The sequence below is a fragment of the Seriola aureovittata genome, chromosome 23 (genome assembly GCF_021018895.1).
Source record: "Seriola aureovittata isolate HTS-2021-v1 ecotype China chromosome 23, ASM2101889v1, whole genome shotgun sequence".
Taxonomy (NCBI): Eukaryota; Metazoa; Chordata; class Actinopteri; order Carangiformes; family Carangidae; genus Seriola; species Seriola aureovittata.
Genome location: NC_079386.1, coordinates 18,228,239 through 18,255,150, shown reverse-complemented (window position 1 = coordinate 18,255,150; position 26,912 = coordinate 18,228,239). Strand labels below are relative to the sequence as shown.

At 39.9% G+C, this 26,912-nt stretch overlaps 2 protein-coding genes, 1 long non-coding RNA gene and 5 other non-coding genes across 10 annotated transcripts; 1 reads left to right on the top strand and 7 right to left on the bottom strand.

Annotated features, from left to right (window-relative positions):
* Positions 1-895: 895 nt before the first annotated feature.
* On the bottom strand, positions 896-6,336 carry rnf175 (ring finger protein 175). The gene is made up of 9 exons (XM_056369763.1): positions 6,221-6,336; positions 5,786-5,823; positions 5,453-5,594; positions 4,721-4,875; positions 3,977-4,084; positions 3,446-3,566; positions 2,634-2,767; positions 2,337-2,438; positions 896-2,079 (listed from the first exon to the last, which is right to left on the bottom strand). The coding sequence occupies exons 1-9, from the start codon at positions 6,239-6,241 to the stop codon at positions 1,959-1,961; spliced, it is 942 nt and encodes a 313-aa protein (XP_056225738.1). The 5' UTR covers positions 6,242-6,336; the 3' UTR covers positions 896-1,958.
* Positions 6,337-6,781: 445 nt separating this feature from the next.
* On the bottom strand, positions 6,782-10,257 carry LOC130164796 (uncharacterized). Of its 2 annotated transcripts, none has more exons than XR_008826662.1 (6): positions 10,127-10,257; positions 8,686-8,803; positions 8,050-8,140; positions 7,733-7,841; positions 7,303-7,374; positions 6,782-7,100 (listed from the first exon to the last, which is right to left on the bottom strand). It is a non-coding gene; the product is annotated as an uncharacterized LOC130164796 (long non-coding RNA). The 2 variants fall into 2 exon arrangements; XR_008826661.1 differs by having other exon boundaries at positions 6,782-7,097.
* On the bottom strand, positions 7,168-7,261 carry LOC130165007 (small nucleolar RNA SNORD14). Its single transcript, XR_008826699.1, has one exon. It is a non-coding gene; the product is annotated as a small nucleolar RNA SNORD14 (small nucleolar RNA).
* LOC130165005 (small nucleolar RNA SNORD14) lies at positions 7,453-7,545 on the bottom strand. Its single transcript, XR_008826697.1, has one exon. It is a non-coding gene; the product is annotated as a small nucleolar RNA SNORD14 (small nucleolar RNA).
* On the bottom strand, positions 7,911-8,003 carry LOC130164990 (small nucleolar RNA SNORD14). The gene has a single exon (XR_008826682.1). It is a non-coding gene; the product is annotated as a small nucleolar RNA SNORD14 (small nucleolar RNA).
* LOC130165006 (small nucleolar RNA SNORD14) lies at positions 8,219-8,311 on the bottom strand. Its single transcript, XR_008826698.1, has one exon. It is a non-coding gene; the product is annotated as a small nucleolar RNA SNORD14 (small nucleolar RNA).
* Positions 9,150-9,242, bottom strand: LOC130164991 (small nucleolar RNA SNORD14). Its single transcript, XR_008826683.1, has one exon. It is a non-coding gene; the product is annotated as a small nucleolar RNA SNORD14 (small nucleolar RNA).
* Positions 10,258-11,037: 780 nt separating the features above from the next.
* Positions 11,038-25,891, top strand: LOC130164774 (tripartite motif-containing protein 2-like). Of its 2 annotated transcripts, none has more exons than XM_056369733.1 (14): positions 11,038-11,202; positions 17,200-18,031; positions 18,270-18,418; positions 18,799-18,979; positions 19,068-19,327; positions 19,423-19,561; positions 19,644-19,829; positions 19,940-20,135; positions 20,712-20,815; positions 20,921-21,088; positions 21,303-21,471; positions 21,803-21,873; positions 22,020-22,160; positions 22,270-25,891. In XM_056369733.1, the coding sequence occupies exons 2-14, from the start codon at positions 17,933-17,935 to the stop codon at positions 22,420-22,422; spliced, it is 2,016 nt and encodes a 671-aa protein (XP_056225708.1). In that variant the 5' UTR covers positions 11,038-11,202; positions 17,200-17,932; the 3' UTR covers positions 22,423-25,891. The 2 variants fall into 2 exon arrangements, with proteins under 2 accessions (XP_056225708.1, XP_056225707.1); XM_056369732.1 differs by having other exon boundaries at positions 19,925-20,135.
* Positions 25,892-26,912: the final 1,021 nt, after the last annotated feature.

Genomic DNA, 26,912 nt, shown 5'->3' with positions numbered 1-26,912 from the left:
TGCCAACCCTTAATTCGTGTAAATGTGATGGACAAAGTATTAGGAACACCTGTCAGTATAACCTAGTACAGTTCAACAGCTTCACATATTACACCCTCCAAAATGACTACTAAAACAAACATCATTTTTGACCGATTCAATAAAAAATTGAACAAAATAATCCTCATTAAGATAAGATTTATTGCAAAGCGGTTGAATTACACTGCTTTAGTTTCATCTAGATGTACCTAATAAATTGGCAGGTGAATGTAAATTTATTTAATCGCTGTGTTGCACTGTAATCCTATCCCCTGAAGTGGAGAATCAGTATTTCAAAACCTAAGATGAGGTTGACATGGATTTATTTCATCACTGGAACAAAAAAACAAATAATAATAATAACAATGAATTAATAATAATGATTTATGCATCAACAAGGAAAATATTAGAAACAATATACAAACTGCAACAAGAATCACAAGCCATTTTCTCACTGATAGGTGGCTGTTAAAATAAACTAGTATGCTTGGGTGGGGATCCAAAGTAAACAATATGGTGCTATCTTGCTGAGTCTTAAACAGAGCATTCTGATATGCTTTTGCTTCAAGTGACCGTGCAAAGTTGTTGCACTGCTGTGTTAAGCCATTTCCAGTTTGCAGATCTTAGGTCTGTCTAAAACTTCTACACTTTAGATGATCCTGTGCTAGGTTTTGTAGCTGCTGCTTGTTTTCCAGGGAATCCATGCTTAAACTAGCCCAGTCATATTTCCTACTCGCCATTGTCGTTATCGATGACATTAGTTTCATGGATGCGCCGCTCCGGCCCTAACCGACTTGTTGTTTAGCGTTTCACTTTTGGTTCCTCCAGAATTGCTCATCTGAAAACCTTCACAGAAAGAAATAAAGATAGACTGACAGACATTTATAGTTAGATTTATTCAGTACAAAGTTAATAGCAGCAGTCTGGATAAGAAAGCAACATCTACTTGATTTGGCAAAGGAAAGATTTCCTCCTGTTGAACCAGAAAACATTTCAAGGATCTGATAAAAACCCATTAAAACTCCTATTATTGAATGTTTGTGTGGCTACTGTAGTTATGGGGCACACGTAAGCCAAGAGTACACTCTACCTCTCTTCTCTGATCTTTATCCCCCATTTTGTAACACGATACTTAAAACTGATCCCTGAAGGGAAGTTTCACTCTCTTCTACACTGGTTTACATTACGGAGGTTCATCTGCACTGTCTTTGTTTGGAACCGCCAATAACGTACTAACTGCTATATACTCAACGGCTACAAGCTGACCACTGACCATCAACTTTAGCTCCATACAAATGAGAAGATACTGAAATAAAACTTAAGTAAAAAAAAAAAAAAAAAACTAATTTACATGAAATGTAAACAGGTTTTATGTGTACCACAAACATTTGGACTGAATTGTCCTTTTCCATAATCAAAGTGCAAAGAGCTGCAGCTTTCAAAATGCAGATCAAGTTTCATAAAAGAAGAGTTTGAGTAGAAACTTGTTAGTGGTGTCAACAGACCCAGCAGTGAGGAGTGCAAAAAAAAAAAAAAAAAAGGCATTTTTATGACAGTACAAAGTAAAGCAACAGTTTATCTCAACAAAATCAACATGCATGAGACAGTGTTTCCATAAGTTCCAAACTAGACACATCTTCCTCTCGCGTCAAACATTTCAAAAAGATCAAATACTTGATCTGTGCTTAAATATTTCTGTTCGAGTTGGCAGCAGTTTCAGGATCAAGGTGTCCTCTGCACACAGAGACCCAAGGCCACCTGGGGTCGCTCTGCAGGGAAGTTTGCAAGCGTTCAGTCCAAGAACAAGTAGTGAAGAAACAAAAGACTACAGAAGCAGCCCGAGTCAGTTCCTCGTCGCGCTGACTTTGACAGTTCGCTGCCAAACGTTTCTCGCACTTTACTCCACTCCAGACGTACTTACGGAGGCGCTCCTCTGGGCTCTATTCAAGGCCCAGTGTGAAGTTAATCCCATGAACGATACCGATGATGATGGGTTGCCAGGCAACCAGGTATCTGAGCCAGTCAAGCAACTGCCCATAGAGGACATGTGTCTTCTCCCAGCTGGGAAAAGGAATTAAGGAGTGTGTTCAGATAGATGAGCGGTGATCTATGAACAAGTTTAAGGGTATAAAGTATAGTTATACCTTATATAAAAATTAATTAGGGTGCACATTATGTTTTATTTTTGTTTAGTTTTTGTGTTTATTATAATAATAAATGAATACATGAAGTGAAATAAGTTATTAACAAACTCTGACCCACAGAGCAAATCAGTTCCCCATCACTGAGCCTACCACACAGGGACAACGGAAGGATACGGGTTGTTCATCATCCTCTTCAAGTCAACCTTCTCGTTGCAGTACGGACAGGTCTGCTTCTTACCCACGATGCACCAGCCACGGATGCAGAACTCATGGAACCTGAAGGGGCGGGGCAAGTTAAGGCAGAAAGACTAAAAATAAAAGTGTATTTGGCTATTGCCATATAGTTTGGAGTGTTTTTACAGTGGAAGAGAAAAGTATTTGTCTGTTTTTGGAGAAGTAGCTCACAGTACTTCAGCAGACAAAAGATAGCAGCAGATAAAAAGTGTTTTTTTTCCTGCAGCTTTAGGATACAAGTGTCCACAGGACAGCTGGTAGGTGTCTTCTATAAATCCTTCCTCCTCCACGTCCACCAGGATCTTCTGACCACACACCGCGCAGATGTCGTTGGTCAGGCTCCTGCTGGGCATGCCTCCCTTGTTGTAGTACTGGAAACACACACATACAAGGACAACAGTGTATTTATTTAATACAGTTAGAGGAATGTCCACAGATTTTAAACACAGGGGGAAATATCTGTAATGCAATCTGTAATAATAATAATGTTGAAAAACATGAAAAAGTCAAACGCATGCATTTTGTCATTCCTATTATGATTCATCTTTGTCATACTTTTACTTAGGGGAAAATCTTGCTCTAATTTGGGGGCTGTAAACAGGAAGTATGATCTTGGCGTGGATGCAGTGAGTTACAACAGTGGACTACAACTTATATTAGTTTTCATTTTGGCAATTTGACACCATTAAAAGTGTGCCGAATTAGTTATTAGCAGTTCCTGTTTACAGTGTAGCCATGGACGTACAGACAGCTATGACCGGTTTACTGTGATACTGAAGAAAACTTAAAAACAAGATGATTCTCAGGCAAGTTCTGGGGTTATAATGATCGCATTTTTTTCCAGATTTTATCATATTTCTTAATAGACATCAGAGATATATCTTCTGGAGGTGTAAGTCGCACTGAAGCCAAAAATGTTTGTTTCATGTGTTATGACCCAGAGATGGAGAGCCAATCTTGGGTGCTAAAGTCACATTTGCCATATATTATTTTGTAATATACTAGCACGGAAATGTTGAGTCATTTTTCATGAGGAATCAGTGTTTTACCCCGATTGTAGAAGCCATGTAGTCAGAACAGATTTCAGCAAAGTCTCTGCCCATGACGCCGTAGTAAAGACCATAAAACAGCATGATTACTCCTACGTCCATAGAGTCCTCTGCCTTGATCCTACACAGAAAAAAGAGAAGTCGTCTCTTAGTACGCGTAAATAATTAATGTCTCGCAAATAAAGCTCATATAAATTGCGCTTAATTGAAACATTTAATTGACACAAGTGACTTCCACTGGGTATCTTTAAAGACTCTGCTTGGCCATACATATCCAGCAACTGAAGAGAGATCTACTGTTTAACTGCTGAGCCAGCCAAAGAGCTGTTAAAGTGCCGACACCAAAGTGTAATGACCACATACTTGAATTTAAAGCACGTTTTATTGCAGGTTTCAGTTGTGAATCTGCACCAAACAGTCACAGACAAATCTGTTTGTCTTTGGTTTTGTGCCAGTACTTTAACACCCCTCCCCCCTAAAACAGAGTTAAAATATATTCTAGGCTTATTATGTGTGTCAGTAGCTGCTGACCTGAAGAAGACGTTGAAGCCAAACATGGTGAACATGATGGCCAAGTAGCCCAGGACGCCCACTGCATAGCTCAGCTTGTAGATCAACAGGAACCACTTGTACACCATCCTAAATAGCAGTACAGTGAGAATACAATCAATACATATAATACTGTAACAAACAAATACCAATGGAGTTGCAGTAATTGATGGAGCTAATTTACCAAGAACTAGTTCTGAATTGCTTGCAGCTCCAAATATGTAAGAACTAGGGACACAAGTAACAGTTATTTCCATTATCCATTAATCTGCAGATTATTTTCTCAGTTGATTATTTGGTCTAAAAAGTAATCTAATGTCCAATCAACAGTTCAAAATCCATATATAATAAGTGTACAATAAAGCTAAGACATGGAAACGTCTGGCTAATTCACGAAAGCAACAATCAACTAATTGTTGCAGTTCTATTTCAAATTTGGAAAGCACTATGGCTGCAACTCAATTCTTTTTTATCATTGTTTAATCTTCCAATTATTTTCTTGATAAATCGTTTGGTGAGAAATGTGAGAAAATTATTTTTCAGTTGATCAATTTCAGCTCTATAACGAACCCAGTGTTTATTAAGAAAAGGTGCTTTTCATTTCTGCTTAAATCTTGAAGATATTCAAATTAAAAGACAAAAACACATGTGGCGGCAGCACAAACAAAGGGAAGAACGTCAGCGGCGTTTCAGGAAGCTTGTGGTGTCAAGAATCACTCCTCCTACCTCGGCGTCCTGCAGGACAGGGGCTTGCGAGTGGCTCTGAAAATGACGTAGCTGGTGACGACGGAGAACATTCCCCACATGGACAGAAACCTCCACCAGTACAGTTTGATGGTGAAGTAAAGAGGGACCACCCACATCTGGACCAGAGTCACCAGCTGTGGAGGAGACAGATGGTTTAATATGCTCAATATTTACTTAAAACTATACTTTTTTATTTACATTATATTCTTTTACTTTAATCATAAAGTAATAACACTACTGTTACTTTAGGCCGCTACAAAAACTGTTATAGCCCTCATGAAAGGAGGATTTATTGCAGCACTGTTGTATTAGATTGTATTAGTTTTAGCTTAGTGTACCTAATAAACTGACAGATGCTGTGGATACAAAAATCTGAATTATTTAACCACAGTATAAAGTCACAGTGTATAACCATACTGACATTAATCTGTTTGTTTGTTGTCATCATGGAATAAAACTACTTCCTAAGTATTTTCAGTACATGTGGGGGTTTAAACTCTGGAAATGTTTTAACTTATTAAAGGACGTTTTAAGTATCTAAAATGTTGGAAACTGAGCTCCTAACAGCTTCAGTTTAGGTTAATGAAACGTGTGCGACAGGATGTTCTTATTTAAGGGAACAAAACACAGTTAGAGGGAGTGAATAGTTAAAGTTAATACAAATCTCTTCCCTAATGTCACAGTTTCCTCTCCTGCACCGTCACCACTCACATTGTAAGACCGGTGGTGCCGCTGCTTCCACTGCACCAGGACGATCTGAGCCACCACCAAGGTGGCGATGAGGATCAGCACCATCTCTGCATGCATGGCCTCGTGCCCCCTGTGCTTCACATGCAGCCGCTCATGCTGCACCCTGCCAAGAGGCAAACAAGGGGAGTGGGGTGGAGAAAGAAAAGAGATGCAGAAAAACACACAAAAAAAAGGGAGTCAGGGTTGAAGATGAACTGAGAGGAAAATACTGCATTTAATTTTAATATTCCAGTGTGTGTATTTATGCTTTTTATTATTATTATTTTAGGTGTGAAAAAAAGAAACAGTGCTCACTTCCAGTTTTCTCTGTGTGTCATCTTCAGCAGGTCGTCCTATAATAAAGAGGGGTGAGGACAGAAATAGCAGCTCTCAGTGGACAGTTACATGTGGGTTAACACAGCTGTGTGCGTAACGGCAAGATACGCATCATCTCGTTAATAATATAAAGCAAATATTATTATATTATATTATAATGTATAAAGAAAACACGCGGTTCATATCTTTGATAAAGTGCCTGTGTTGCCACGTTGAAACAGGAACAGCCAGAGTACCGACGGCTCGCTCACAGCTGAGCTGGACCTGGCAGCTAGTTAGCTAGCTAGCTAGCTAACTAAGGAACCGTTAGTTACCGTTAACCGCCGTTTTTAAGTTCATTTATAGGATATAAAAAAAATAAACCGTGACAGTTCACTGTGTGAAGAGCTTAATTATTAACTCGTGTTCACTTACTTGGGGGTGCACGCCCGCCATTGTTTGTTTTTATATCCTCTCCCGGTGCCAGCTAGCCGACAGCTAGGTTAGCACCGCGGTGACAGCAGCCTCTTACCAGCTGCTCCGAGACGCAGCGTGTACGGGAGGCGCAGAGGGTCAAACTTCACACCTACAATATGCTGCTCCATTCATACATGTTAGATACTTAAGATTAGGGCCACTCGTGACAATGTATAACTAATGTATATAATGTATAACTAGTATATGTATAAATCCACATTCCTCATCTTACAGCTCTTCTGATATTTCCCCTCTAAAACACGTAACCTAAAATTACCACTTTCTCTTATAAAATGATGTTTATTATTTTAATACAAGTTGTCTCGTAGAATTAGGACTTCATCCTTTTAATGACTCAAAAATTGATTTCTCAATTTCAGACCCCTCCCCTCAATGTGGCCCTTATACATACTTGCATAGAAGAAATGTATTAGTAACACCACACTAACACTGGGTAGTTCCCTTTTTGCTCTGAAAGTGATTAAATGAGATTTACTTCAAGGCACTGATGAGACAGGATTAAGTTCATTCACAAATTTATTATTTTTTTTAAAAAGTTTGTTGAAACCAAATGCGAGTTCATTACATTTATAGTCAGTGTTGAGAAAAAAAAAAAATCCAGAACAATCCCATTATCTCAAGGAAACAATTTATACCTCGTCTATTCCAGACAAAATACGATTGAAATACAATAAAATAAAAGTATAATTCAACATCAGTTAACAGTTGGATCTTTAGAAATTAAAAAAAAAAAAAAAAAAACTTTAATACTGCAATGTGGAAAAAATCCTCTCGAGTTGAGAAACGGATGCACTGCAGCTCCTCGTCTCTCCACCTGCTGGAAGAAATAAACATGAGCAAGAAGCGACAAAACTTGAAGCCAGTGAACACAACTAGATCAGAATTCGCTCAGACATCCAAGGAAGGATTGAGCCGTCTTTGGTCTTTACGACCTCTGGTGGAAACTACGAATGGCAGGAAAAGGCATCATCACAGCGAACTGGGCATACAAACTCAAAACATACTGTAAAAATACACACCTGACTATTACCATCATCACGGATGATGCTTTCTTCGACCCAACAGGAGCACGCCCAGTGGAGACCGTCACCCTGAAAGTGACATGAAATGACAAGTTAGTTGTGAAGCTAAAAAAACAACACACAGAACAGATTATAGTCACTTTTAATTCGCTCAGACATCCAAGGAAGGATTGGACCATCTTTGGTCTGTCGACCTCTGGTGGAAACTACGAATGGCAGGAAATAATGTCATCACAGCGAATTGTGGGAAGCAGGAAAACTGATCACGGCCGACTTATTTTTACTGATGAGTAGTGGCAGAAGATGTTTTGTCACTTAGGTCTGCAACTAATTATTATTGGCATTCGTTTTCAAATTGTATAGTCCATAACATCTCAGAAAATAGTGAAACATTTCCGAATTTTTAATACTCTTCAGATATACACACCTATATGACGTCTTCAAAAGTCATCAGGGTTTCTGTGGACTTGGCCATGATGAAAGAAAAAGCCCCACCAGAACCAGATCAGACCCCCAGATGTTTTTTCACAGCCAGCCTGAGAGTGAGAATTGGGATTCGTTTAGTTATGGAGGTTAACAGACACATTAATCTTTATTCCCTTCAGTCGCTCAGACATCCAAGGAAGGATTGGACCGTCTTTGGTCTTACGACCTCTGGTGGAAACTACGAATGGCAGGAAAAGGCATCATCACAGCGACCAGGACTTCAGAGAACAGATGTATATTATCATAAAATACACGTACCAGGTTCACAGGCTTTGACCGTCACGAGCGATCACGATCCTGTTGATTCATCTCTGATGGACACGACAGCGCCGCCACAGAGACGTTCACCCTGAAAGTGAAATGGAGTCAGAGTTAGTTCTGAAAGCAAAGAGGCGTTAAAAAGGGACAAGTAGGACTTTTTATCATTTCGCTCAGACATCCAAGGAAGGATTGGACCGTCATTGGTCTGTCGACCTCTGGTGGAAACTACGAATGGCAGGAAATAATGTCATCACAGCGAAAACAGCTTTGGAATTAGAGCTGAAAAAAGACCTGGTTGATAAAACAAAAACAGCCAACTGGCAACTATTTTGATGATGAATGAAATGACTGAAATGTGAAGGTTTAGCTGCTTCTCTACTTGAATATTTTAGGATTTTGGACTGCTAGTCACACAAAACAAGACATTTCTGTTCACTTTCAATGGAGCAAACAAAACATCAATTGATCCATAAAAGATTAGCAGACTAACTGAGCAGAAAAGCAGCTTTGAAACTTATTAAAAACACACTATTATCCACAATAACCCACTCATCGTTTGTTGTGCTGCCCCAGAAATATCCAGATCGAGTACTTGTCTCTAACAGAAACAACTCAGTAAACAGAACTTCTCACCTCTCCCCAGGTTCGGTGGAGCCGACGCATTTCTGCTTCTCGCTCTTGAGGACTCAGTCCTGTCATCCATCTTGTCTGCGCTGGTCATTCTCTGCGGTGTTCGATGTACAGTGTAAACCTGTTGACAGATATACAGCATTAGAAATTCAGTGCACAACAAAGGTCATGGAGGTACCTGTACATCATGTGGCTTATTTCATATGTTTAGATAAGGATGGCAGTTTCCTTCTCTAATTGTTATTATCAATACTTTTAGCAGCAGGGGGGGGGGTGGGGGCGCTTAAGTAAAAAATAAAATAAACCAAGTTACCATTATTCATTTTATTTTTTTCCCCAAACTAACTTTGCTCAAATCAGGAAGGTTTTAATTTCTCGATTTGTCCTAGAAGAACATGCTTCACTTAAGCGATATAGAAATTGACCTGGACATTACAAACTGAAGAGCCGTTTTGAGAGGGTGACACACGCTCAGACATCCAAGGAAGGATTGGACCATCTTTGGTCTTTAGACCTCTGGTGGAAACTACGAATGGCAGGAAAAGTCGTCATCACAGCGCGGGAAACCACCAATCGGCAATTCTTTTAGTCCATCACCCATTATTCTTGAAAAAATAAACCCGGGTTCACAGCTTCTAAAATGTAAGGACAAGCATTTTTGTGTGTGTTTTATATTACTAACTAAGTATCTTTATATTTTGACAAAACAATTTAAAGATGTCTGACTTCTTAAATAATGTGATAGATTTTCCTAGTTATTGATAAATTACCAAATTCAAGTGAATGAAAATAATTTAATTAAAGAAGCAAATAGAAAAGTTCAAAACAGTCAAAAAGCTGAATGATGAACTGACAGACACAAGATGAAATATTAGTATTTAAAATATATTCTCAAGCCTTCAGTAAGATACTAGATATAAGTTTAATAATCATGATCCTATATTCCTGTTTAGTATATCTTTGTATTACCTGAGCTGAACACCTTCAGGTGGCTGCCACCTTCACCACGTGCTCAGCTAATGAAACCCACTGTTGAATTTCATTACTTTACTGTTACTCATTTTCTTTTTCTTCTTATTAACCCTAAACTCGGTTCTGTTGAACAGCTTCACTGCTTCAGTCACAAGGTACAGCAACTGAAGCAAACCGTAAACATGTTAACACCGTCGCTTTGTTTAAATTCATTTACAGTAACTACGTTGACTGTAATTTAACTTTTACCCGGGAGATAAATGTTAAGAAGATTATAAACTCGACGACACGAGTATTTCTGTGGGGAAACTACAACGTGGAGAAAAACTTCGGCGCTATATCAATCCTCAACCATCCGCTAAATAAACTCATCATCTGTGGTAAATATCGGCAGCTAACACTTCCACACACTGTGAACGATAAGTACAACTTTAAATTTGAGGATTAAAATGAACATTAAATCCATATTTACCGTTAAAATCAGCAGCGGATTTTTGGCGCCAACAAACCTCCAGCTCCTTCAGCTACAAATGATTCGAAGGCGAGTTCGACCTGCGTTTTGTTCCATCATGGCGGAAGCTGAAGTGGTTTCTGGCGCGCTGCCGCCACCTGCTGGTCCGGAGGGTGAACCCATATAAATTCTGTTTATTAAACCTGAGTTCACTTACAATTTAATTATGTTTTTTTTTTTTTTAGATGAACTTTAATAGACTAGTTATGACTATAGATAATCCTGTAAAATGTATAGTATATTACTATAAATATTATATAAATTTTTATTTGTATTTGTAATTGTAATTAATCTTTACATATTTGTTTATACAACATAATTCATGACACTTACACAAAAAACAACAACATAATATTAAATGTAAATATAGTGATATTAACCAATTGAGGGAGAAATAACAATGAGTTAGAAGTTACTGAACATAAACACAAGTTGTGGCAAGAAAACTCTGAAAGAAAGGATGTGAAAAAAAAAAGAATTGACAAAGAGACAAAATACATGCTATTCATTTATTAAATCAACAATAAAGAATTATAAAGGCATCATTTTAAAATCAAGCTATTATGTATCTTACTCCATGTATATATTAATCATGTGTTTGTTAATTATATTTAATGTAGAATTGTTTTGATGCAATATTAACTCACTACATACTGAGCTGATTCAAGTGACATCAGACGGGAGAGAGACATTGGGATAAATAGAGAGAGAGAGAGAGAGAGAGAATAAAACGCCCACACCATTGGATAACTGACAGTCAGATGAGCGAATCACCTCTCTCCTTTTCTAAACTCTCTTGCTCGTCATTGGTGGATGATGTAGCAAGGCCCGATGGATGCCCCCCCCTGCGCTCCCTTCCCCTCAGTCTGGTGGTGCTGCTGCTGCAAGCTGCTGGTGTTGCCGTGACGATGATATCCTCCCCCCTCCCACACATACACAGGAGAGGAGAGGGAGCAAACAAGACGCTATCATGACGCGGTGGCTTCAGGCTGGAAAACAGAAACTCACACTCATCCCCTGCGTCTTAGGAAAACATGGTGAGTGCTGGCTTTCCTTTTTTTGGGGACGAGAGGATAGAGGGACGGATATAGATGGGTGGATCGATCGATAGCTGGATGGATGGATGGATGATGGAGGGATGGAGGGCTGGAGGAATGTTTGGGGATGACAGCAGCATCTGTAGCATGGTGGGAGGGAGGGAAGAGTGGAGAGATTGAGGAAGGATGGAGGAAACGAGGATGGCTCGACTGCAGGATGAACAAGGGTGGATGGGAGGATGAATGAATGAAGGCACAAACTCATCCACCTCAGCTTTAGAGCAAATACAAATGTGTGTGTGCATGTGTGTGTGTGTGTGTGTGTGCGTGCTATCAGGCCTGCATGTACTGCACGTTAGCATCCTGAGTGCTAACAGTGACAAGAGGTACGTCACGTCTGTGAACAGAAACTGGGCTGATCCTGTCTGAATTTTACAAATACATACATGTATATTTGTATATATATGGATGGAAAACTGAACAGGGAGCGATACGAGGGAGGAGGGGCCTCTGTGACACTTAATATTTCTTGTAGGAAAGTCAATCAAACAACTGCAAAGAAACACAAAATGACTACGAAGAGACATAAAACTACAACAACGCATTGCAAAATGGCTACAAAAAGAAACAAAGGGAAAGATACAAAATGACGACAAAGAGACACAAAACGTAGACGACACGATGCAAAATGACCACAGACAGACACAAAGCAACACCAAAGGGCTGTAAAATAAGCACAAAGAGACACAAAACCACCACAATTTAGATGTAAAACAACTACAAAGGAACAAAAGTTACAGATTGGTACTTGAAATTTAAAAAAAAAAAAATTCAAATAAGCTTAAGAGGTTCCCATACAGTACTTTTAAATAATCTTTAATTGTGCAAAATCCAGAATTTTACCTGAAATTTTACTAACCAATTTTTCAAATATATTTTTCTGAGCACACCATTGACAGGTCGTCACTTTTTAAGTTAATATGGCAGCTAGTCAACAGTTGGTTTTAGCTTTTCATTCATGTAGTGTTGTGTTCGTGTCCACCTGAGGAATTTAACAACAGCCTCTCTTTTAGCTCTGTGTTTGGTCTCCACCAGCTCCGGAGGGAAACCTCTGGCTCTTTAGCTGCTAAATTCACCAGCTGCAGCGACGGTTGAAGTGACGTCTACAGCGCCCGTTTACATTCAAACGTGTTGCCGTAGTAATGGAAATCAAAGATGGCTACTTCACTACTTCAGGAAGCCGAGGTCGCTCTGAACATTGCAACAATATGTGTCTTAAAACGTACTGAGAGCTCTTGATATTTTCTTTAGAGACTTCAGCACCACGGACAGCGTCATGGTTTCATCAATACACAGCACAGCTGATGACAGGCTAACAACAGTTTCTGCACGTATGTCTATGAATAAACTGTAGAAATTAGCATGTATCTTTAACAAATACAGTCATAATCCATAAAACTACTGATGTATAAGTGAATATAAATGAAATGACATTGTGAAATATGACAAAACATAATTAAATGTTACACTTTAGTGACTTTGCATAACAAAAACAAGTGTGACGCGAAGGGTACACGTAATGGACAGACATGTAAATGACAACAAAAACAACACTTGTAAAATGTATTTTGTAATGTGACTCCGGTAATATCTTTCCATGAAGATCCACCATGAGGACAATACTAAAATACAGTGTGAGTGTGAAAACCTTTTTCAAAATCAAATCTTTCATTTGTCACATCAACAAATGAAAGTAAAAAAACTGGAAGCTCGGCTACAAAGGGCAGAGAGATGCAAGAGAGTGGATTACAACAGAAAGAAAAACAGAAACAGAGATGAACTTTCCTGTGGGAATATATGAAGAGGGAGATCAGATTACGGGTGTAATCTGTGTGTCACCTGTATTTTCCCCTCGCTGTGACGTCGTGTCAGATTTACCGACACAGAAACCGGTTTCACTCTGTCTCGACCTGCAGCCACTGCTGAACTGAAATTAACTTAAGTAGAGAATCGATTTCAGTTTTTATTTAGTTTTTAATGGAGTCTGGTCTGGAGCCAAGATGAGGTACATGTAAGTAGGTTTCCAATCAACTAAGTATGTTTCAAATGTTTTAAAGCAGTTTGTTTCCGACAGAGTAATCAAATGAATAATGTACCACAGTGAGATTCCACCAATTCATGAGAGTGCTACAACATTAAATAGACAAAAAATTGCTCCTCCATAATGTGATTTTGTGGCTGTTGACCAGTCGATAAATCACTTTTTGGTCTGTCTGCCTTGTGGTTGTATGCCTCTGTCAACCAATCAAGATGTAGGAAATACGGGCACTAAAGACTGTCCCGTTTCGAAGACTCATTCAAATGTGGCCGAGAAATGCGTCCTGTGACTGACTGCAGCAGAAAGAAATGTTGGGTTAGCATTAGCAGCTCTGATAAAGCTGTAAACAGTGAGGCTGATAACAATCACATGCAATTTCCTGTTGATCCCATTGGAGTACGAGAACGTGGACTCTGCTGCTAACACTGAGAACCAATGGCTCGTTCCCACATCGCTGTGTGTACATGTACGAGTCAACCACCGTCCATTCATTCCTCTGAAAACCTCAGTGATCTCTAATGTGTTTTCAAAAAACCTCCTTCCATTTTTTTTCAGTCTGCAATTTGCCTCGAGTGCGTTGAAAATTTTGAACTTTTGTGGCGGACTTTGGGCAGAGCGTATGCACAGGAAGTTCATAAAATATCGAATTAGCTAACAAGCTATTTCATTCAGTTCAGTTACTTATATGTTTTACAAACTGTGTCATTTTAAAAATCAATAAGAATCTAGTTCAGTTAGTTTAATGCAGTGAATTTGAGTAAATGTCATTTTGCTAATATGGTTAGCAGCTACAGCACTTAAAATTGAATTTAAATAAAAAAAAAGCAGCATTGGTTGCATTTCAATCTGTTTCTATTCATCTGTAAAAAAAAAAAAAAAAAAAAAAGTATTTTCTTGTGTTAAACTCTAGGGTGCTGTGTATATTAAACAGAATTACAGACACAAAACAAAACCTTCAATAAAACCTAAAGGATGATCATTTATAACGTCTAACTTATAAAGTCAAACTGGCAAATATCTATGTACGAATCCACATAAGATACGTTCAAAATATACTGAGATGAATTGATGAATTTATTCTGTGTGTCTTTGAAATGTTCCAGAAGAAAAGAAAGAAAGAAAGAAAGAAAGAAAGGGTTCAATTGTCTCTCCCTCTTTAAGTGACAGTTACAAACAGTCACCACAGTCACAAGACACAATCACACAAACACACACACACACACACACCCTGCAAAGAGAGCCTCACTGTCGTCCCATAATCCTTTGCAGCATTGTACTGCAGAGCATCCTTGAATGAAAATGTGGGAGTGTAGCTGTGTGTGTGTGTGTGTGTGTGTGTGTGTGTGTGAAATATATTTGCCTGCATTCGGAAAAAAGACAGAAAATTATAAATGTGTCTTTACAGTAAAGAACAAAACAAAAACAAACAAAAAAAAATTTCATAAATGAAGAGAAATCAACTCTTCACTTCTGCCTTGTGCATGTGTGAGTGTTGTTGAGGTGTGTGTGTTAGTGTGAGTGTGTGTGAGACAGACATAAAGTGAGTATTTGAATTCATGTCAGGCAGGTTGAACAGAATATTTGGGGGAGGAGGTTTTAAAAAACAGGATTATGTACAAGATCACAGGGAACTCATATCCATAATCCCTCCCCTTTATAAATTATTCAGAAGAACGTTTTTACACACAGATATGAGATGGTAAAAATATTTTTTTTAATCTTTAAACATTTTCAAGATTTTCTTTTCTTGTTGTTTTTAGATTTAGGAATTTTTCCGCATTAATATTTTTAAGATCTATAATCATGTAATAGCAACTAAAAACATTTCAGGAAATTTTTTTGAAAATATGTAGAAAACATAATTAAAAATTAAAACATTTTTTAAACCTGTATAAGAAAATATAGAAAATCATACAACTGTACATTATTTTGAAATGTTTATTTATCTGTTTGTATTTTATTATTATTATTCATTATTATTCTATTAAAATTGTTAATCTATATAGTAAGAAATAATAAGAAATTTGATAAATCATTTTGTTTATTAGGTTTAAACCTAAACAGTGTGTGTTTCCGCCTCACTTAAAAAAGCCAAATTCAAAAACTGACTTTAGCCACAAAATTGTCCAAAAAATGTAAAAACATTTCACTCTGCAGTGTAAATTTTAAACTGTTGTATCTTTACATTTTGATTGATTGGGTTTAACTGTTTCTTCAAGGGCTCTGGATCCATGTGGCCCCACTCAGATTTTAAATGAATCAAATTCCAGCCAGGTTTCTGGTGTTCAGAGTGATCCTACATCTTCATCATCCTCATCATCCTACATCTTCATCATCCTCATCATCATGTCTGCGTCAGTCCTGTGAACTGGGACACTTCATCTCACCAGTGTGAATGGAGCTGTGATTGATTTCTGCTCTGTGAAAAAACACACAAGCCTATATTTAGGATTTTAGGATTAAAGGGCCCGTGATTGCTTCACTTTTTTGTTGCACCCCCACCACCCCCTCTCTGTGCAGTCTGTTACCATAGAAACCACAGCCTCACTCCCTGTCTCTCCCCTCTGTCTCTTTCTCCATCACTTTGAAGACATTTCGGTGACCTACATTTCTGCTCCTAGAAGCTCTTTATTAGTATCGTACTCCTCATTCACTTCGGTGCTTCACCTCCGTCCTCCCGTCGTCTGTCCTGGGTCCTGCTGTGGATCGTACCATCTGGGAGTTAATTGGGGTGTGTAGTGAGCTGATACGCCATCTGGAAGGAACATATGGGCATTCCTATAGTGGGGAAGACAGACTGGGAATGTTTGTGTGTATTTATTCAGCATGATTTTTCACCTGCAGCTGGTGTTTTATTATCATTTTGTGGCATTTTGTTAGAGAGACTCTGGCTGATGCTAATTAAGAGAAACCTACTGTCGTCAGAACAAAAACATTACATCTGATCAGCCTTTCATTAAACATTGACTATGCGGTATCATCATCATAGAAACATTAAAAGGAGGGTATGTTATTTTTGTTAACAGCAGCCACAGAGAGGGGAATGTTTTATCTTCCATGATGTGTTCAGTGACATTTACAAATAGGACAAAATAACTCTCTTAATGTGCAGACGAGAAAGATTATTTATTTATTAATTTCACAGCAGTGATTCTGTGAAGTGACCATGAAGGTTCCATCTCTTCCATTCAGACAATCCTGAGGAAAATCACAAATATGATCATTATTATTTATTGTTGACGGAATTGCAGTCGGTCGCAGGTAGAGTTATGACTATTTTCAACTATTGACAACTGTTTCATTTTTCTGGGGAATGTTTCAAGCATAAATCCCAAACATTCACTGATGATTTGATGCTTTTTTTTTGTTGTATCTGATTGTAAACTGAAGAGTTTTGGCTCTTGGCACTTAAAATACATCTTCTCTCGGAAACTTTAGCGGAAACTTTTCACTATTTTTGACATTTTATGGACAAATTGATAAATCAAGTTTGAGGTTTTCCTAGTTGCTTCAATGCAGTCAGATGGAGCGTCATCTAGTGGTGATTAAAGGAACTGCAGGTTAAGACACTGACATTCAACCATTGCTTTTGACCCTATAGGGACTACAGCTATGAATAAGACTGTTTAGGTTAGACATCTAAGCCAGAGGTTCTCAAAGTGTGGTCTGGGGACCCCTGTGGGTCTTCGAGGAGGTTCCAGGGGGTCTGTGGTCTAATTTGTGGGAACCACTGATATAACCTACCTAATTGCACATATAGAAAATATTCACTAGCTAACAACACATGACAAAGTATGAAAGCACGCACTCAAGGGTTGAGAGTAAAGTGTTAATTTTTTTTCTCTATCCATGTTTATCTGCTTTCCCACCTAATCCTCATCCCTCTCTCTTCTCCCCAGGACACACACAGTCTGTCCTCAATTTGAACCCTCTGTGAATTAAACCAACACCGAGGGCCGTCGCTTTCCCCAAAATCAGAACTAAAGAGGATTGTACGACTGCTTTTTTTTCCGGGTGATTTTCGACAGATGTATATATTAACAGAGGAATAGACGAGACATGGAATCAGAAGGATGTTTGCCGATTTCTGGATACCTGGACCTTCCTTTTTAACCCAACGGGAATGTAATGGATTAATGTTTCAGTGACTACAGGCTCAAACAAAGGGCATGTCTGAAATTTTAGTCCCTCCTTTTAGCAGCAGAGAGATCAACAAAATAAAGCTTTGACTAAAGTGGATGATTGTACACTTGACTTTCCAGCACTCTTCTCTGGATGCTGTGCGGGAAAGTCCTGCAGTAAGGGGGGGTGTGTGGATGTCTAATCCCTCAGATGTGACTGCAGGCTCCAGAAAAGGGCTGTGACTGAATGTTTAGCCTCTTCTTCAACACGGCATGCCTCTCCAAAGATCTAACAAGTGCCAACAGCTTTCACAAGGAGTTTAATTAATATTCTGGCTCTCCGTCTCGGCCACACGATGGAGTAAAGTGCGAGTAAAGAAGTTTACCAAGGCAAACAATACAAACCCACAGTAGGAATACTTGTATCTGAACATCCAGCCCCTCCCCCTGGCCGCCGTGTGGAATAAGGGGTGTGTTCGGAGGTTCACCCCCACCAGGCTGCCACTCGCAGATGGAGGCTCACCAACACTCCCCAGATAGCAGCAGTGAGGAGTGCACCGTCCTGGAGGCTCCACCTGGAAAAAACACCTGCCCACAACATGCAGGGAAGGTGGGAACACAACACACATGTTGTTTTTTACTTTTTCTCTTCAACAACTTGTTTAGTGACGTTGATGACGCCCCAAAATCCTGTAGAGATTCTTTGATTTCTGGCAACTTTATTTTGCACCTGAGTTTTGCGAGGCTGTAAATTACTAATACTAAAATACAAATACATCTTGTATTTCAACAAAAATTAGCCCGCCCCCCCACACACCCCCTCTTTCTTTCTTCCCTTTCATCTCCAGGTGGCTGACCTGTACTGTTTGGCCTGCGAGTTGGCGCTGTGTGAGGATTGTCTGTCGGACCATGGAGAGCACCCTAAGGTGCCCCTCAGCCAGGCCCTGGAGCAGAACCGCAGCAGCCTGCAGGAGAGGCTGGGGATTGTCCAGAACAGGTGGGGACTGCAAATACACCTGCACTGTGTCCTTATGTACTTAGTTACATTCCCCCACAGCATGAGGAAACACAGGGAATTCACAGGCATGAGTAACTACTGAGAGACAGTTAATGGGGAGAAGAAGGGGGACATCTGGTGGACAGGGAGAGAAATGCAGGACTACGGACCAACAACAACAAAATGACAGAAATGAGGAAATGTGTTCTCGGACTTGTGAATGACTGTTCATCAATACAATGATCATACAAACAGAAGCACAGCGTGTCTTGCATTAATGTTGTAACAGAGAATTAACAAAGGATAACCTCGTGTGTTGATGCAGATTTTTTACGGCTTCACCTTCTAATTCCTGTTTCCCTTCATATGTGTCCCTCCAGACTCCCTCAGCTTTCAGATGCCTTGTCCTTTGTTAAGGAGATCCTCCAGCAGCTGACCAATCAGAGAACTTCCATCGAAGAGGACATCCAGTCGAGCTTCGAGGACCTGCACAAGCAGCTGGATGTCCGGAAGAGCGTTCTGCTCATGGAGCTCGAGGTCACATATGGACTCAAGCAGAAGGTGCAGAGCAGCAAAACAAGACATTGGTTGTTATTAATGAATGAATGAATGAATTGTGAAGTATAAGGTCGTCTCTCTCTGTGCCCAGGTTCTCCAGGCCCAGGTAGACAGCCTCGTTCGGGGGGAGGGGGATATCAATGCCACCTGTACCCAGACGGAGGAGGCTCTGGCTGGGGAGGCATGCGTGGCGAGCCTGCAGGTGGAGCGGGAGCTGGGGGAGAGGCTGGCAGAGCTAGCTAGCCTCGGCCTGCCGTGTCAGCCAGAGGAGAACGACCAGCTGGATCTGGTGATGGAGACGGACGGGCTGAGGAAGTCCATACACAACCTGGGCACCATCGTTACGACCAGGTGAGACCATGCTGACGCCAAATGTTCTGGCCCCCGGGCACAAGAAGCATTTTTGCATTTAACACCATTTGACTCATGTTCCCCTTCTTCCTCAGTGCGGTGGCGAGCCAGAGCGAAGCCATGGGCATTGGCCTGGAGCAGTGCATCGTGGGGCATCCTGCCTCGGTTACCATAGTAACGAGGGACAAGTCAGGGGGAGCCTGCAAGAGTGGCAATGCGATCCTGTCAGCTGAGGTTCATTTTACGCCCACAGTCAAGTAAAATAGTGGACACATTCACAAAAAACTTACAAAAGGTTACCTGTGTGTTACTCCAGGTGTTCACCCCAGACGGCAGCATAGTGGACGGTGAAATCGTGGACCACAAGAATGGGACTTATGAGTTTGTGTACACGGTGCCGAAGGAGGGCAACTTCTCATTGGCCCTGCGTCTGTACGACCAGCACATCAAAGGAAGCCCCTTCAAACTGACCGTCACCAGGGCTTATGAGACAGAAGTAGAGGTGGGTGGAGGGAGATTGTGTGTGTGGAACTACATCTTAATTTGTCAGACAAAAGGGAGAGTGTCTAATTTTATCCAAACACTGTACCCTTACAGTCGCTGTCTCTCCAGGTCTCTCCGTCCACCACCACGGCGACCAACTCCGCAGCCAACGCCACACCATCCACAGGCTCCTCTGAGGGGGCCAAGAGACGAGGGAAGTCCCCTGGGCAGAAGAAGAAGGGCTCCAAAAGGGCCAGCAGCGCCCTGGGCACCCCACGACGTAAAACCCAGAACCCCATTGAGGATGACCTCATCTTCAGGATCGGTGAGACATTTGTCCGGACAGAAAAAGGCAGATCTGAGTACTTGTTGAAGAACCTAAATTTGGGGGACAAGGTGTAGCCTCCAGCTCCAGTTGTTGCTCTCTGTTTCCATTGTTACAGTGCACACTGAAATAGCTAATCCAGTTCAAGTATTTGCATCACCCAAAGCATGATGGGACCTGAATTGCCATTACCCCAATAATAAATAAGAAAACATTTGGATTGACGAAATGCATGAATATATTTTCAATCATACTCATAACTTAGTCACAGAACGTCCCAGTGTCTCTCATGAAAATCAAGTAGTCCACGATATCTTGAGAATAACAACATATGAATCACAATGCATGACTAAAAGGGAGCAAAAAGTCCAGATTTTATATGGTCAAACCCAAAAATGGTCTGAGCGGTGGGTCTAGTCCGAACTTTAGCAGTCGAACTGTGACTCGGTCAAAAGGTTGATGCTACAAATTAAACAAATCTGTCTGTGTTGCCAGAATAAACAGGTTTAACAGAAAGATTACAGGCAGAGCAGATGCTTGAAATCAGTTTCATCTGATTTTTCTTGCTCTCTTCAGGAACAAAGGGGAGGAATAAAGGAGAGTTCACCAACCTTCAAGGAGTGGCTGCCTCCTCCACCGGCAGGATACTGATCGCCGACAGCAACAATCAGTGCGTCCAGGTAAAACACATTATGCCCAGCCCTGGAGGCTGTTTGACGGTTCAGGTTAGAGGTTAAGGAATATGTTATGTCTATGAGGGTCCTCACAAGTTGTCCCCACTCCAGATTTTCTCCAATGAGGGGGAATTCAAGAGTCGTTTTGGGGTGCGGGGACGGTCACCAGGGCAACTGCAGCGACCCACGGGCGTGGCTGTTCACCCCAGCGGTGACATCATCATTGCTGACTATGACAACAAGTGGGTCAGCATCTTCTCAAGCGATGGCAAGTACAAGGTAGGTGTTTCGTTGTGCACTTTAGCTGTTGGAGGATGAAGTGTTGATTGATTCTTTATAACTTTTTAATTTGAGCAACAGTTCATAAATATAAATTGTATTTATCTCTCAAGGACATTTTAATGTATTTCTGAATTCAATCAATTCAAACTTACATTGTTATGTTTTCTTGAATGGCTCTTTGTTCTCATTGGTTTTATTTGTGGTCCATCAGGCGAAGCTTGGCTCTGGCAGACTTATGGGGCCAAAGGGGGTGTCCGTGGACCAGAACGGTCATGTGATCGTGGTTGACAACAAGGCGTGTACCGTCTTCATCTTCCAGCTGACCGGCAAACTCATCACCAAGTTTGGTAGTCGAGGCAACGGTGACAAGCAGTTTGCAGGTAGTGCAAAGGGTAATATGAAGGGTAATAACTTAAAGCTGTTGAACTGTCAGTTCAAGTGCAAATTTAAGTGGTTGAAGTGTTTTTAATTTTAGTAACACATCAAAACACTCCAAGTGTTATATGAAAAACAATAACTAAAAGCTGGTAAAGTGCAACCTGAAAGCAATTGAAGTGTAAACAGTCAGGGCACATGAAGTGTAAGTTCTGAAAGCAGTTAAAACTTTAGTTCCACTGAAGTGCAAGTGGTGACAGCAACTGAAGCGTCAGTACAAGTGTAATCGCTGAAAGCCCAACCTGTTCTTGTTGTTTCCGTGTTTCTGTCCTGAAGGTCCACACTTTGCAGCGGTGAATAACAACAATGAGATCATTGTGACCGACTTCCATAACCACTCTGTCAAGGTACTGACTAAACATCACATAAATGAAAGAAAACCTTTGGTCTAGCATTACCCACGTGAACAATTACAAATTTAACGTTTTGCTCAAGAAAACTTGAACAGGAGATGTAAATATGGATTCTGATATTCTTTCTCTGTCCGGGTCAGGTTTTCACCCCTGAGGGAGAGTTGGTGTTGAAATTTGGCTCAAACGGTGAGGGAAACGGCCAGTTCAATGCTCCCACTGGTGTAGCTGTGGACGTTAATGGGAACATCATCGTAGCTGACTGGGGAAATAGCAGAATTCAGGTACAACAGCGCTGTGCAGTGCTTGCAAACATGTAATGGTAAGACCCCGCTTCTGGGAAAATTAGTGCAATTATCAAAACATTTTCTGTCCCTGTTCCAACATTTCCAGGTGTTTGATGGCAGTGGTTCCTTCCTCTCCTACATCAACACTTCGGCCGACCCTCTCTATGGTCCCCAAGGTCTGGCTCTGACCTCAGACGGACATGTGGTGGTGGCAGACTCTGGCAACCACTGCTTCAAAGTCTACCGCTACCTACAATGATGGAGGCTTGGATGGAGAAGTGAAGCGGAGGCAGGAGAGATGATCCGGGGGGAGCAGTTGTTGAAGACGGGAGATACAATGCACGATGTCAAATTATTGCATGAACCTCCATTGCCGACTGTAATGATGGAAGGAGGTCTAAAAGTGAGGAAGAAACAAAGAAAAAGGATTAGCTGAGCCATTATTACATCACAAGACTATGAAAGTAAAAGCTTGTATTGGCATCTTTGATGATTCTGATAAAATAAGATAATCAAAAAATGAACCTGGATAGCAGGAGATGGTGGCTGTAACACTGGTCTTTGAGCTTTATCCATTCAAAAGTCTGAAGAACGTTAAGTGCCAGATAAGGGGCAATGTAAAGATTCAAATTTTCTGCCTTCATGCAAGTTTGACATACATTGCAAAATGGGATGCATGAAGGATGCAAGATTAGAGTAAAAAACAGCGATGCCAAGACGGATTAATGATGTCAAATTCTCCCAGGTTGGCATGAGCATAACAACGGAGGACTGAATGAAAACAGGCTTAAAAAAGAAAGGAAGGATAAATAAAGGCTGCAAGCGGGGAGGACGAAAACATTGTTGGAAACCACTGCTTCCAAAATCTACATTGGAGTGAATGATGGATCAAGAAATCGAAGAGGCATTAAAGGCATGAATGAATAGATAAAAGTTGGTGATTCGAAATGGAATGGAAGGTCGAAAGATTTCTATTGCTCCGCCTTCTCGTATTGTGTCTAACAGGTAAAATAATGGCCAGTGAGCTAAAAGAGGTCTGTGTCTTGGTTTGACATAATTTGCTACTCCACGCAACTACCACAGGTTACACCCACAGTAGTTTACATTTGCACGCCAACTTCTGCACTAATATTTGGAGGCTAACTTTAGCTACCAATGCTTAGTGGTTGTCAGTGTGCACTTGAGCAAAGCACTTAAGGAACTTTAAACTGGTCCATCAATAGTAAATCTGTAAATATGAAGCAAAGAATGGGTTAAAAATTAAAGGGCATTCTCACCCAACCAAATTTCCTTTAACTGTATCATAAAAAGAGATGTGTTAAGAACCTTTCACTCTGGGATGATCATAGAGAAATGATTCGGAGACTAAGACATTGGCCACTTTTAGCCTCTAGTCCATTGTTTGTACATTAGGATTGTTTGAATATGGAATGTTTATTTTCTTTCTTGCCATACGCTAGTATTCTTTACAAGTCTTAGGCAATAGATTCATCATTAGATATGACTGCTTGACTCTGATTCTGATTGTTTGAATGACTGATTCATTGGGTTGATTGCATTGAAGCAGCATTGTCTATCTATGCTTGGTTTGAGTGTTCATATATTTTTCCTCGGACATCTGGAGCAAGGAGGAAGAAAAAAGATCTATAAATCTATCCTATATATTTGTGAAAATACCTTTAATATCATGTAAAATGTTCGAAATAATCAACATATTTGGAATCAGCAACATTTTTACACACTCCTTTCTGCTCATCTCAGTAACAAAGTAACAAGAGGCTGGGGTGGGGTGGGGTGGGGGTGGGGTGGGGTGGGGTGGGGATTCCGGAATGTATCGATTCTTTCCACCATGACTAAGGATTCTAGAATGCATTAAGAATTCCGAGAAGTGCTGTCGCTTGCTTGTACAATTCCACATGGTCCGCCATCTCCCATAAAAAGAATACCTCAGTGTTCTAGAAGCATGCCTCTGTATTATGTGATTGTTGAACATACCTGATTTCCCAAACCCAAAAACATGCCTGATTTCAACTGTAAGCTCCCATTTTAGAAACAGTTCACCAACACCTAAACATATTTACAGTAATGTTAGGTACAGTAAAGGTCAATTGCAAAGCATTTACAAATTACTTTTGGAAAAGTGCTATATGATAGTAATAATCATAACAATATGAAGCATTTACATCAATTATTGAATAGGCAAGAAAAGCATTTAAGTTACACGCATCAACCCACAGTTGAACAGTTTCATCAGCATCATTACTATACAGAATAACTAACAGAAGCTTGTGGTCAGCTGTTTACACTATGTCGTCTATCAGTCTTTATTGAAGCAGGAATTAAAAAACAATAATCAAAAACATTAATATGTTCACAATAGATAAAAGGTTTTTCAAATTTATGTAAGTTATTACTTCTATTTATTAATTAATTAATTAATTAATTTATTTATTTATTATTTATCTTTATTAGGTATTTTAATATTTATATCTTGCCATTTGATTGTGTTCCACCATGTGCATTGAAACTCTTAAGTGCCCATTATATTTCTTCTTTTTATACATTTCATCTGTTAAGTTGAATCAAAATATGATTGTTGGCATTTGCTACATTTTATATTGGTTATTGTGAGTGGACAAATCAGCGTTAAAAGTTTTATTCTATAATTTTTTCTAAACAAATGAAAGTTGTCATGCTGGGTGGGGGGTGGGGATACTCAAGCTAGCCAGTTAGCAAAAAGAGCTTGTTAGCATTGCATTTCTGATTGAAACCAACGGACACCTTTACTGCTGGTTAGATCAGGAGGTTCCTTTTGAAATGCTAACACTGTCTATTTTGTAAGAAAGTGTGCAACTAAGCTGACACAATAGTTATTGATTGTTTGTAGACATTTGTTTCAATGTTGAATGCTAACAAGGCAAGTCTGAAACTAGCAATAGTTTAAAAACTGTGAGATAAGTGCATGTACAATAAAAAAATATAGACTAAAATTAAATTAAAATGTCAGTCCAAAAACATGAGCTCATGTTGTTTCCCTAATTGTTCAGATTGTGTGTCTGTTCAAGAGTCTGTTAAAAGTAAATTTTCTGACTGTGTTTCAGCACGTAGTAGTGCTGCTACAGGAGAAGATTTTAGGATTTGAAGGCTCTATTGATTGTTTCAACAAAATCAGACTGTTTTTTTTTTTTTTTTTTTTAAGTAAACTGGGCCTTGTCTGCTGGATATTCAGCCTTAACGTCAGTAATATGAATGTTGTTTCAAAGTTGATATGATAGAATTGCCTTCTGAGTAATGATTTGAAATTTATTGCAAACATAAGTTATGAGTTAGCTTAAAACTGTTTCAGACATTAATAGCTAATTTGCAGATGCATTTGAGGAATTTTCACCATTGAGTGAAAAAAATCTTAAAAGAAATTCCTTAACCAACACAACAGATGCTAAATTTGTCATTACAAGTGTTTACACGTGGCTTGGGTGTGTCAGTGTCGGTTTGCTCCATGACATGAACAACATTGTACATCGCTTTTATTTCTTTTTTTCCTCAAATGGATATGTAGTATTTTGGAGTACAGCTCTTAAAGTACCGACCAGTTTCTTACACTTTCACTTGCCTGCTCTTTCTCTCTCTGTATTTACTATCTGTCATGTCTGTTCACTGTTATGGACTCTCTCTTTAATATTCACACACACTCAACACTGAAATAAAGCATTGATTCCTAAATGGCAGCCATTCGTTGTGGTTTGGTTTTGTGAAAACTCATGCATGGTATATTTTAATCAGTTATGATGTTTCATTGTTTTTGTTTCATTCTACCTGATAGCCCAAAATCTGTGTCAGTGAATCACTGATCAGGTGTTCATTAGTGGTTTGCTAATATGCAAAGGCCCAAGTCCTGTTTATTTTCCACACGTACACAAGGCACACCTGTATCTACAACATACTGAAACAGGACACCTGTGTTTGGGAGTCTGTGGACAAAGCTTCACCAGTTTAGAGGAAATAATTTATAAGGACTATTGACGAGGTTTGTTTATTTTAATGTACTCAAATATATTTATATGTTCTTCTACTACTCTAAATATAGAATTATAATCACTCGAGAGTCAGTGACAACAAAACGTGTGCTACTCGTTTGTGCATTTTATTTTTAGTGTTAAAATACCGTATTTATTTTTACCTGTTACAATTGTGATTGCGAATATCCATGGACAGTTCTGTTTCTTGTTGGAAAGATTGTCATACTCAGCAAAAGATATATATGACATAGTGTTGTAAATATTGGCTCAAGCTTCTTTTTTCTCTGCCCCATTTCAATTTTTGTCATGATGAGTATAAAACATTTCCAGTAATGCTTTCCTCTCTCCACACCTCCACTTCCCATCCTCTTCCACAGGCCAGGTCCTTCTCTTCCCTCAACGCTACCTTTGGCCCCCCTCCCCTCTCCTCTTCCAACTCTTCCCTCCATCCTCTCCTCGTCAACTGCCTCTGGACCACTGCTGGGACGCTCATCTTCGTGTCCTTCACCATCACCACCATCCTCCTCTTCCTCCCTCTCTACATCCTCGTTCTCTACCTGGGCATCCAACGATGGAGGCGTCAGCATTCTGTTCATGGAGGGAGATTAATGAGCGACCACGACGTCATCACCTACCACATGGTCATGGTGGAGCTTATGCTGTTTTGGGATTAGTCTTCTACAGTTATGGCATCTCGTGTGACCTCTGATCAGATAAGAGCCGGCTACAT

What these genes read in the sequence shown, in the direction of transcription:
- rnf175 (XM_056369763.1), bottom strand. Translation starts at nt 6,241, where the DNA reads ATGGCGGGCGTGCACCCCCAA. An exon ending in CTGTCCTGCAGGACGCCGAG is followed by an intron (nt 4,085 to 4,720) that starts GTAGGAGGAGTG and finishes ACTGCTATTTAG; the next exon opens with GATGGTGTACAAGTGGTTCC. An exon ending in ACATGGCTTCTACAATCGGG is followed by an intron (nt 2,768 to 3,445) that starts GTAAAACACTGA and finishes GTGTGTTTCCAG; the next exon opens with TACTACAACAAGGGAGGCAT.
- LOC130164774 (XM_056369732.1), top strand. Translation starts at nt 17,933, where the DNA reads ATGGAGGCTCACCAACACTCCCCAGATAGCAGCAGTGAGGAGTGCACC. An exon ending in ATGCGATCCTGTCAGCTGAG is followed by an intron (nt 19,562 to 19,643) that starts GTTCATTTTACG and finishes GTGTTACTCCAG; the next exon opens with GTGTTCACCCCAGACGGCAG. An exon ending in CTTATGAGACAGAAGTAGAG is followed by an intron (nt 19,830 to 19,924) that starts GTGGGTGGAGGG and finishes GTACCCTTACAG; the next exon opens with TCGCTGTCTCTCCAGGTCTC.